General features: G+C 41.2%; 2 protein-coding genes across 6 annotated transcripts in view; one reads left to right on the top strand and one right to left on the bottom strand.

The window, feature by feature from the left end:
* cacna2d4a (calcium channel, voltage-dependent, alpha 2/delta subunit 4a) overlaps positions 1-12,211 on the bottom strand; it is an 82,446-nt gene that overhangs the window by 31,204 nt on the left and 39,031 nt on the right. The gene's annotated exons all lie outside the window — the stretch shown is intronic.
* Positions 1-12,211, top strand: part of lrtm2a (leucine rich repeat transmembrane protein 2a) — a 28,938-nt gene that overhangs the window by 1,421 nt on the left and 15,306 nt on the right. Inside the window, exon 2 of the mRNA XM_086202104.1 lies at positions 6,660-6,853. Coding sequence (XP_086058230.1) covers positions 6,775-6,853 — 79 coding nt within the window. The 5' untranslated portion in view covers positions 6,660-6,774. The remainder of the gene's footprint in view (positions 1-6,659; positions 6,854-12,211) is intronic.

The following is a 12,211-nucleotide window of genomic DNA, read 5'->3' as shown; positions in this document are numbered from 1 at the left end:
ATTGTGGGGGGGTTTGCAATCCCTGGGTTTTGTGTGTGTTTTTTGTTAATATTTTGTCATGGAAATGTAAGGTTAAAAATAAAGAATCCCCAAATCCCTGAGACATTATGTGACCTGCGGGTCAGACTTTAAACTCTTCAACTAAAATTCAACAAATCAGGATGCTCCGGGGTCAGTTGATCACCAACAGTATATGATCGAGGCTAAAACTCCGATGTAACCTCAAAGGAGATCCATGCTAAGCTATTGATAACCTACCGACGTCTCCAATGACACATTCACACCATTATAGATTTCACACTTCTTCTTTTCTCAAAGGACTACGGAGGTTTGTTCAATCCACTGCATTTGATTATTGATCAGAGTTACAATCCTTTAACTTACTTACAATCCTTAACAGTATCCTCTGTGATGCCAAGTAAAATTGAAACCGATACGTAGTTGTTGTTGTTGTTGTTTTTTCCAGTGTTGTTTTATTGCTGTTTTCCAGTTTATAACAATGTGATTATGAGTACTTAACTTACAAGAGTTGCACTTATAAAATGAAGTAGCGGGAGAAAGATATACTTCCCCCTAATGTCCTCTGCATTAGCTACCAATCAATGAGAATTGTCTGAATATCCTCCAGCTTAATGCTGTAGATGCCTTTAAAAATAAACTGGAGAGAAATTTATTGATCAAGATCTTGTCGTGTGGAAATGGTAATGTGGCTAACACCTTTGACCTGTCTGACAGCACACGCCTACACACTCCGGTAAAAGTACTGATACACTTTGTAAAGTAAGGAAGTATATGCATCACACATCCCACAGCTGGATTCATCTTTGTTGGTTTTTTTCCTTGAGTCCTGTACAGGTAGACCTTTGAAAAATGTTACCTCATAGGTACACTTGTTACCTCAAAAGTACAATATTGATCTTCAAGAGGCAAGAAGTGCAGGTTTTGACACACAGACGTGTTACATAGATAACTCCAGAGTACATACATGGTTCTGAGTGTGTAGTTAAGCTATGGTATGCAGAACATGTACTTCGATGTTTTATTAAGAAGGAGAACATCAAAAGCACATAAATGGTCATTGCGTTTTACTTTTAAATTACAGTGTGTGTGTGCTGCTGCTTACTCATGCTGACGTGTTTTAGCTTTGCTCCTATTTTTTAAAGTGTATATTTAAACATGCATTTCCCACAATTATTTGGGGAGTTACATTTATTTATGCAGTAGTGAGAAACACTATTTTGTTTCTTCATACTGTAGAAATGACCAATAAAAGAGTCTTGAATCTTGAATAATGTGCTATACTATTGAAACTCCATGTACGAATTCAAGGCTCTTCTGTCTCTCCTGAGCTAAAAGTTGTCAGAAAATTAATTTTAAATTTGACAAAATTTCTAAAAATGCCATCATACCAGTGTGTATCTGACACATGATCTCTGCTATGCTTGTTTGTGTGTGTTTTATTTGTAACGGTGTGTTTTTGGATGCACTAGGCATGTGTGTACACACAGTAAGTCTGCATACTAACGTACAAGTGTAAACATATATCTGTACATATTCTTGCACCATGTGTCTGTCAACACATGCGCGTCTGTATTTGTCAAGCTATCGTCATGTACTTAAGTGTCTGTGCATGTGTGTGTGTGTGTGCTATGCCCCAATCTTTCTCCTCTCCTGGGTAGAAAAGCCATTAAAAATTGATTTAGGGAAGCTTGGCCGCCTCTCTCTGCCTTTGTTGGCAACCTGCACTGTTACACAGAAAACACAAATGAAAACACAAGAACATAGAGCAGCGAATCTGCACTCAGCCATTTCGGCTCTCTGGACTTTTTTCCTCTTGATTTTAAATCGTAGTTTGTTTTGTTAAATGTGACTTTGATGGACCTTTTGAATGAGGGTTGAATTAAACACCAGCCTCCTGCCAAATCATTGCGTTCATATGCGCGAGCGTGTGAAAGGGTAGAGCTGAAGGTGAATGATCAGGCTGTGTATTTACAGCTGTGATGTCACTCATTCAGTCACCACACACCCACACATAACAATCTACAAACACGCATACACACACACACACACACACACACACACACACACACACACACACACACACACACACACACACCTGTCTTTCCACATGAATAGTCCGCCCTCTGTGCAGGTGGATTAGGCTTAGAGAAAAGTCCAGTTATGATAATTAAAAATTATTTGTCAAGCCTTGTAGGGCTGTCATAAAATATAAATTGAGATAAATTGGCCAAAGATCATATACGAGCGCGCGTGTACATATCCACACACACACACACACACACACACACACACACACACACACACACACACACACACACACACACACACACACACACACACACACACACACACAGAGCTGTATATGCACACGCAAAAGCCTGCTGTTAGGAAACACACACACACACCTGCACACACCTTTCAAGAACAGCAGTTTATATACAGTTGTAAATGTGAGAAGGATCGATTTATTGCTGATTAATTCACTTCTTGTTGTAACACAAGCTCATAAAAAATGGCTGTGTTGTATATTATCCAGTTGCTGTGCATTCATTATATACTTGAATTAATTGTATTTACACAATCAAATCCATTATTTCACAGGGAGATAAGTGCCAAGTGTGAGCTAAAGATAGTTAAATGCAAATTTGTCTTGCTCCTGCAAAATATGATGACCTTGTAAAAAGCAAACCACAAAAAAAAAATTCATGTTTACACGAGTTTATTTACCTCATGAGTGATGATGTTCAGTGGGATTTTTGCATCGGAAATGACTTTGCTAGAATACAAATAGAACTGAGTAAATAAAAAAGAATATAGAGTCAGGAACGTAAGAAAAAAGAAGTCAAAACTGACCAACACCATTCGGTCTCTACATGATATCTCAGCCTACAGATATGTGGCTACTTTTTTTTTTTTTTGAGGAAATGCACATCAGAGCGCCGCGTGAAGCCTCTGCAACACCCTGCAGAGTAAAAATCCGGCTTAAGTGTGCGACAGGAAGCCGTTAGTGTGGAAAAAACAAAATGAAAAAAAAAAGGATGGAAAGAAGCGAGGAGATAATAGGAACCCAGAGGTGGGTAGGAGGTGTTACTTGATTCCTCTACATGCAAGACCCCTTTGACTCACAAGTATTTACACGTGTGTGTGTGTGTGTGTGTGTGTGTGTGTGTGTGTGTGTGTGTGTGTGTGTGTGTGTGTGTGTGTGTGTGTGCGTGGATTTTGGCTGCCCCAGTGTCCAGGTCAAATTGGTAAAAAAAAGCTTTCTGAGAATAGCCCGACAGGCAGCCTCGCCACCGCGCCACCCGTTTAACGTGATGATGAGAGAACATGTGACTGCAGAGGTGAGAGAGCTGCATCTCTGATTCATCATGTAAAACACTTTTTAGTAGATTTTTGGGGGGAATTTTTTTATTGTTTAAAATTAAACAATTAAAATTAATAAATCTATAAGACAGTATTTTCCCACTGCACGAGCCCAATAAACAACTTCCAAGTGTAAATCTGCAAGCAAAAGCAGATTAACTCCTTCCCTGTCTAGAGTAGATGAGTCACCTTTCTGTGTATTTGTGTGTGTGTGTGTGTTTTTTTGGGGTTTTTTTTGGCGCATCATGTCTGACATCACAAAAAGCTGGAAAACAACAGCGCAAACAAACAGCAGCACGGAGGGCAACGATAGCATTCCTGCGGTTAGTAAATCTGTTGTGCCAGTCTGTTAGCAATGTTAAGAATGCCGCTTAAACATGGACAGGTTGAATTTGTGGCAGTGATGACAAAAAAAGTTGCAGAGGTTAACGCAAAATGACCACGTTCACCCAGGTTTTGTCGATATTGACGCTGATCACAGCACGAGCCGATAAATACACACGCAGAGTCATTTGAATGCTGATTAAACCCTCTATCAGAACGGAAAAATACCAAAAACAACATAATTAGGCACACATGTCGTTGGAATTTTTGCCAAATTCAAATATGCCGATATTTTCCAACTGATTGGGCCGATAGCTGATATTTACCGATGTTGATCTGTATAAAAACAAATCTGAAAACCATATGTAAACAATATGAATTTGAAAATCGTTTTTTTTGGTCAAAAACATTACGAAAAGCTCATATATCATATAATCTCTGTATTGTTTCTGGTCAAACAAGAAGATATATATCAGACCAATACAAATATATCTAAAAATGACAAATATTTGCTGATACCCACGATGTGCTGATATTATTGTGCATCCCTGAGCAAGTGGTGCTAGCTGTTTTTTTTTTTTTGGGGGGGGGGGGGGGGGGCGCTAAACAACTCTACAGTCCCAAAGCTGAGAACGTAAACATCAGACAGATTGACAGATGTGTGAGTAAATGTTCTCCAGTGTAATAAAAATGAAAACAGGTGGAGACGTAGGGCTTGTAATGTGAAACGGGAGAGGCAATCCTCCCAAATTTCTTGAGGTCCTTCCATTTGTCGTGTGTGTGTTTCTGAATTTTTCAAATGAAGCTCATGCGCTCATTTAAAGAGAAGAGCTCAAATTTCCCAGAAGAGCTCGGCTAATGTGACTTTAATCACAGGCAGGACCACTGAATAGCCACGGCAGTGCATGCCTCTGTTCTTTTTTGCGAGGCAAAAACAGAGCAGTGAGAGATAGGAGGAGGAGATTGGAAAGGAGGAAGGGGCGGAGGGGCGGGGGGGGGGATGGCGAATGATGAACAATGAAAGATGAAGGTCAAACAGATGGAAATAGAGAGGAGTATACACAACAGAGAGCGGAAGTGAGAAAGCATATATGAAGAGGGAAAATGCAAAAAGCGTTGAAAGCGAGGAGAACGAGAGAGAGAGACAGAGAGCGGAGAGATCAGACAAGTGATTTATATTTTATTCAGTGTCTGGCAGGTACTAATAGCAATTATGATAAACAAATAGCACCACTGGGGCACTCTTATACACACAAGACACAACAAAACTGAGGAGGTTGTAGAGGAGAATTTTAATGTCCTCCTGTTTACTCACTGCTTTTTTTTTTTTTTTTACTTCTCCTCCTACTGTGACTATATTTACCTTTTATCATTTCATTGCTGTCTCTATAGCTCTCCTGCATGAGCTCCTCTCCTCTACAGTAACTAGAGGGCATTCTGAGAGTGCGTACCAGCTCCAAGGTAACCTCAGACCAACCTGATGGAAAAAAGAAATAACGTGATTTTGAACTATGGAAGAAAAAAAATGATCTGCCCTAAAATGTAATGGTTTCTTCCACTTGGGGGGAGGGGGGAAATCCGCCTTGTAATTTTTGCATAATCCTGCAAATTGCACCGAACATCTTTTGCGCAGGTAATAAGTAGGAAATAAGTTTCTAACACTCATCAGCTGTGACTGCAGCTATCGGTGTCTCTGCTACATGCTCAGATATTGTCTCTCTTCATCTTGATCCATCTGTTGTCATCTTCCTTCACACACACAGAAAGTAAATTTACATAATCACTGTACATTCAACTTGATGGAAAAATAAGCTCTGTTTACCCATCAAACTACAGCCTTTTTGATGAGTGGGATATTTCATACACACCTGATTGGGTTTTGGTGATATTTTAGGGGGGAAAAAAAGGAACTTGAGAATACCACCGGCACGCATCAGACATGTTTATTGCAGTACCAGCGTCATTTCTCCCATGTTTATTTCCCACTTTAATAAATGTATTTTCACTCTAAAACTGACAGGACAACATAGTTTTTTTTTTAAGTGTTGTAAGATATGTCCGTCAAAATCCATCCATCCATGCAATTTCTTGGATGGATGTTAAGCGTCGTGGGGGGGGGGGGGGGTGCAGCCTATCCCAGCGGCTTTCGGGCGAGAGGCGAGGTTCACCCTGGACAGGTCACCAGTCCATCACAGGGCCAACACGTAGAGACAAACAACCATTCACACTCACAGTCACACCTACGGTCAATTTAGAGTATCAATCAGCCTCGTCCCCTCTTGATGTCTTTGGACTGTGGGAGGAAGCTGGAGTTCCCAGACACAGGGAGAACATGCAGACTCACACAGAAAGGCCCCATGCCCAAGCGGGGACTCGAACCCAGAACCTTGTGGCTTTGAGGCAACAGTGCTAACCACTACACCACCATGCCGCCCTGTTAAAATCCATTTTCTTTATTGCTTTCAAAGCAAACTGATCAAAACCAATCACATATAACACATTCTGTGTTCCTCCTCGATATTGAGCTCTGTATTTCCCAAGACTCCTCTGCCTTTATTTCTCTCTTTTTCCTCTTATTCTCTTCATCTCTCTCTCTGTCTTTCTATGTCATTCTCACTCTGTATCTCCTGGTGTCAGTCTCTGTGCCAGACAGTAACAGTGGGGGGTCTGTTGTGGGAAAGACACACTAAAAGTGTAAACTGCTAAAGACGCGCGCACACACACACACACACACACACACACACGTGCGAGCTATTGGGGGACTGTCTGTGATGCTTTCACACATGGACACACATGAATACAAGTAAGAGCAAACACAAATACACACACACACGCTGATATGACAACACATGTTTGGTTGTGTGTGTTCTTACATCTAGTTGTGTACGGGTCTCTTTCTGTTATGTAGTGGACATCACTTGTTGTGTTTCTTTCTTTCTCAATCTCCTAAGGTGTCCTGGCATTGCTTTCTGCAGTCGCTGCCCTAGTGGAGGCTGCAGGCATGGCGGCTTGACGCCCCCATACCCCACGCCCCTCTCACAGAGGAAGGCTGCAAAGCTTTGTGTCATGCCCCTCCACATCCACTCCCCTGGGGGCATCGGCCCGCCTCCATCCGTGCCCACTGCCCACCACCCAGCAAGACCCGGTGAGTCCAAGCTACAAAAAAAAAAAGAATTATTATTATTGTTATTAAAATATCTAATATTCCCGCTCTATTTCCCATCTATTACACTCCTAACGACACATGAAACTGTCTGTTTTGACAGCTGCTAATGTTAGCATGCCCGGAATACTTGAGTACACACTCACACACATACACACACACACACACACACACACACACACACACACACACACACAGGATGAGGGCATTGAGCATGCTGTGGCCTCGTGCCAAATCCCTCCATGAAATGCCACATTACTGTATGAATTAATACAGCCAGCAGTCTCCAGACATAAAATAGCATGGAGAGAACAGCTTAAAGGTTGTCTCCTTTACTTTTTCTCACATCTCTTCTTTTCTCATTTCCTTCACCGCTCTTCCTTCTTCCTTGCCCCTCTCAAACTACAGTCTTTCTTTCCTCTCCCTAACAAAATTCACAGTAAAAGTCCGGTGTCATAGCAACAGATATGACAGCTGTGTGTCGCAATGAAATCCAAACAGGAATTCAAGAAGGCAAAGATAATGCAGCAATTTGCAAACCGCTGACGCAACAATGACAACGATAACTACAGCCACAGTGATGCAATAAGTTCCAGCGATACAGCTCATGCACACTCAAGGCCACGGAATATCAAATGAGTTGCGGCAGAACTGTACATGATTGCATTGCATTGCCCATGAAATACTAGGTTATAAAAATACAACTTTTGTCTGATTTAACGTGACTTGCTTGAATCTAATATTGATTTTCTTGGTCTGTTTTCTATCTGGCATGTCTGCAAACAGAAATCATTTTGTTGGTGAACAGACACAGATATAAATTCTGTGTACAGAACAACATATAGATCCCGCAGCTTCTTTTCTTTTTCTTTCTTTGTGAAAGCCTTAGATATGTCTGGCAAAATAAACAAAACAACAACACACAAACTGCTGTGTAGCACCGGGGGCACAGAACAACAAGGCGACAGTATCTGTCAGAACCACCGCACACCCACACACAGCACCTCTAAGTCGATATAAACCTCCTTTGGGTCCATACGGCCTCCCTCTGTCTTTATCGCCGCATACCTCTGTCACTCTCTCCTGTCTTCACGTGTCCCATTCCTTCTTATTCTTCCCTCCGTCTCTGGGCTACACTTCTGCTCCATTGAACTTTAATTTAACCGTCGCTTAATGCTGCATTGAAGTATTGCTTAAAACCTTTTAGGAATAGGAACTCATCGAAAATGCTCCCTGTCAGTCACCGAGAATAGTCTCAGTGCCTCTTCTATGCAATTAATTCATTGGCAGGAATGTAATGTTGAGATTATTGCCAAAGAGTCTCCTTCTCACTCCATTTCAGTATCCTTTATTGGCTTGGATGCTTTATCAATAACGGCAGGGATTTGTAGATCATCTTTCTCTTCTTCTGCGCATTAGTTTGACTCTGACTTGCTGGATTCATCTTGCAACTCTCTGCTATTACTCCTCAAGACACACGCGCGCGCGTCCACACGCACACACTGAGTCACAGGATAAATACAACAACAGGAAAGAGGGCATCTCATCAAATCAACGAGTTCGAGCGAATTAATACGTCAGATTAATACAGTGTTGAGCGTTGAAATAATGAAGGGTGTGCTTTCTCTGAATGTTGATGAAGCTCATTAGGAGAGGAAGACGAGGGGGACGTGTTTCTGTTTAAAATCTTTGTGAAAATGTGAAAAAAAAAAATCCAAACTGCGCTCTTATCAGGTCATCGTCTTTTTGCTTGCATTGGCCATTTTACCGACTAATATATAAAGAACTATGATGGATGTGTAACCTACACGAGGAGAGAGTGTGACCTTTCTGAGATAGCGTGTGGGATGTTTTATGGGTGATTCTTCAAATCTATTATTGAAGCAATGTGACTGAATGGATATTCGGAAATTATTTCACTTACATAATTTATTTGTCACCAGAACACAGTGTTCTACAAGTACTGTAAGCAAGTGGTTTGAAAATGGTTACATCATCCCGATCCATCATGCCTGAGCACAGCGCGTACTGTATAGGCATGTCGCGAGTATGTCATATGTTATCCTCTGTGGAACATGGATGACTTTATCGCGTGGGTTTCCGTGGGTATATTATTCTATAATCAGAAAATATTTACATCTTCCTCTTCTGGTAGCTCGGCTTGTCCTCATCCATCCAAGTTCCAGAAATCAAAGATACTTTGGTACTTTCTAGGGCTGTAATCTCCCAGTCGACTGGTAGATTTATTAGTCGATACGTTCTGGCTCGACCAAAATTCTGATTGGTCGATTTTTCGCCATGTTAATTTCATCAGGAGGAAAGTACCGAAAGCACCCCTGTTTCACAAACGACAATCTATCTTTGAACACCCCCCTTGTTTTTGCTTTTTTGGACTAGCCCGACCCGCTAGAGACAGACAGACTGAAGAATACCAGGCCAACGTCTGTTGGTTTGATGAATGTATATTTAATTTTGACGGTTTCATTTAAAGTCAGTCCTCGTCCACCATGTTAAAGACATCTGCAGCGTGGCAGCATTTCATGAAAACAGATGATGGAAAAAAAGTCGAATGCAAAGTTTGCAAACAACAGTTTGTATATCACAGCTCCACGACAAACACGACGTATCACCTAGAAACGGTAAGCTAACTTGTCCACCTTAGGTTGCCCCGTCAGCTTTGAGTATATGAGCATATCAGAATTGACATTTCAATATTTCAGTCTAATAACTGTTTTGTTTTCATTGTAAAAATTCTTACCGTGGACTTGCCTTTTGTGTTTAAGAGTAAAGTTTTAAGTTAAAAGTCTATTTGTGCCTCAGCCGCCATACCGAGCTCCTCTGTGCGCAGGACCAATGATAGTGTCGGTCAATCATTAAAACGTGACAAAAACAATTGTCGAAATATTCCTCAACAGGTTTTGTGCTGATAGTTGACACAGTATATTTTTCATATATAAAATTAGTCGATTTTTAGTCGAAATTTGAGGGCTTCAGTCGACCAAGAATTTCTTTGGTTGATTACAGGCCTAGTACTTTCTAAGTGAAGAAGAAAATGATTTAGTTACAGTTTGCTTGTTGCAGTTAGTTTATAAAAAAAAGTTGTAATCCCTACTCAACCAGATTTGCAGCTTGCACGCTTCACCATCGCCTCATGCAACAGGCATTACACGTTTTGATAAATGGTTGATGAACTGATGCAGACTAATTTCAAAAGGAAAATGATTTATCGGCAGGGACTGTTGACAAAATAGGAATTTGGTTATTATTATTACAAAGGTTTTCCTGACTGGTTCTGATCATTCTCGTAATGCTAATTGAGAATATTTTATGATAAGATATTACGATGGTAGTTTTTTTTTGCGATATTAGAGTAAATGTTAATTTTTACATCAATCTTCGAAATTCTTTCGTAACCAGTAAGCTATTGGTTTATCGTAACCAATAAGCCATTAGTTAACGGAACTACTTTATAATCTTATCAGTATATTATAAAGTGGTACCACCCACATTTTGAAAGGACTTCAAACTGACAGAAAAGTCCACAAAGACAATAAGATCGTAAAAACAATATAAAACTGGAGGTGGCGAAGAAGAAAACGTGAGTGACATGAATAGTGATATACAGAGGAAGGGAGAAAATAGATGGCAGCACGGGGGAAGTGGCGAGGAGGAGGAGGGATACGAGATCAAAGAGGTGTAGTGGAGGAGAGAAAGCAGTGAAGAAAAGAAAGGAGGAAGAGGAGGAGTAGGAGGGGTGAGGGAGAAGTCTATGGGCGACACAAAGACCATATGGTGCCTCAAGGCCCCCACGATCCCAGCAGACTGTCTCGTCTGACACGACATTCGCACACAAGCAGGCATGGATTAATTCCAACTCACAAAAACACACACACACACACACACACACACACACACACACACACACACACACACACACACAACTGATGGCACAGTGTGTTTACGTACCTTGTTGCAATCCAAAACAAAGCCAGCAGATTAACTGACCACATAGCTTTTAATCAAAAGAGTGACAGAGAAGGTGGCGGAGAGAGAGATGGAGAGAATGAGGATTTGAATGGAGACCTAATACACTGACTGAGGTTAAAGCATTTGGTTTGGTGCGACGCCATAATACACTGCTGCATAATACTCTGAATACAGTTGTAATACAGTGCTGTGACTAAGGGGGAATCATCAGGTTTGGAGCAGGGCCACGGTGCAGCTAAACCCACTGTAATGCAGTGAACTTTCTCTTCGACTGCGACAGCTTATTAAATTAATTGGATGCCTTTTCCTGTGTCACAGCCTTTGTTTGCCCAGACTTGGGGGTCAGCTTTGAGAATGTAAAAAAAAAAAGTTCTTCAACCCAGTGGATTTAAATACAAACTGGAACTTGTTGGAAAACAAACCATCTGGCAAATTCAAGTATGTACAGAGTAACTATTTTAATGCCGTTGATAGTTATTTTGATTTTTCACCATACAGATTAATCACTTCCTCTTAATATTTTGCAAATACCATCACAGCTTTTCGAGGAACTGGGGTATATTATCATCTACTGTACACATTGACCTCTAACCTCCTCACTAGTTTGTTACATTGGTCATCTAGGAATTAAAGATTATTATAGTGTGAGACCTAAGCTGAGAGTGTCATGTAAAGGATGACCTTGTACACCCTGCAGCTGTGCAGGACAAAATCTTCCTTCCTCTTCCCCCTCCTCTTCCTCTTTTGACCATATTTTGGTTCAGGTACAACAGAAATATGCCAGGCGGAGCACTCAAACACTTGGTACTGGCCCACTTTCACTCGCAAGGACGATGGTGGGGGATAAATCAGGATAATCCTCCCGCACCACAAACAGCACCACTCTAGTTCTGCACTCGTCAAAGGATACAGTAATACACTCATGGCAGGTCTGGTATGGATCCAGCATGAAGTTGATAAGCTACCATGATCACAGCCATTCCTGACAGAAAATAGTACTGTGCTCAACAAGTAATGGTAGAAAAGTGCTGATAATAGTTCTGGATAATACAGGAGTTTGAGATTTTGATTCGTCTATCCAGCTATTGGCGAGGCAGCCAAAATGTAGGAAAATCAGCTAAATACATCCCAAAACAATAGCGAAATGCACCACTGCCTACTCATACATAGATAGCGTGTGTTTCTGTGTGTGCTGTCGATCGATCACTACCATCTGTCCATCCGTCCCCCCAACTCGAGGAGTGAGTAGGCATACATTATGACCTGCCACAGATTCAAGACAGTATCTATTCTATTCTAGTCACACCGATGTGGATGTGACAGCAAAAGCCAACGTGTCCTTCACTATCCAAA

The sequence above is a fragment of the Aulostomus chinensis genome, chromosome 4 (assembly GCF_037954235.1).
Source record: "Aulostomus chinensis isolate RoL2024-O1b breed Wild chromosome 4, RoL_Achi_v1.0, whole genome shotgun sequence".
NCBI classification, from domain to species: domain Eukaryota; kingdom Metazoa; phylum Chordata; class Actinopteri; order Syngnathiformes; family Aulostomidae; genus Aulostomus; species Aulostomus chinensis.
This window is presented reverse-complemented; position numbering and strand designations above follow the sequence as displayed.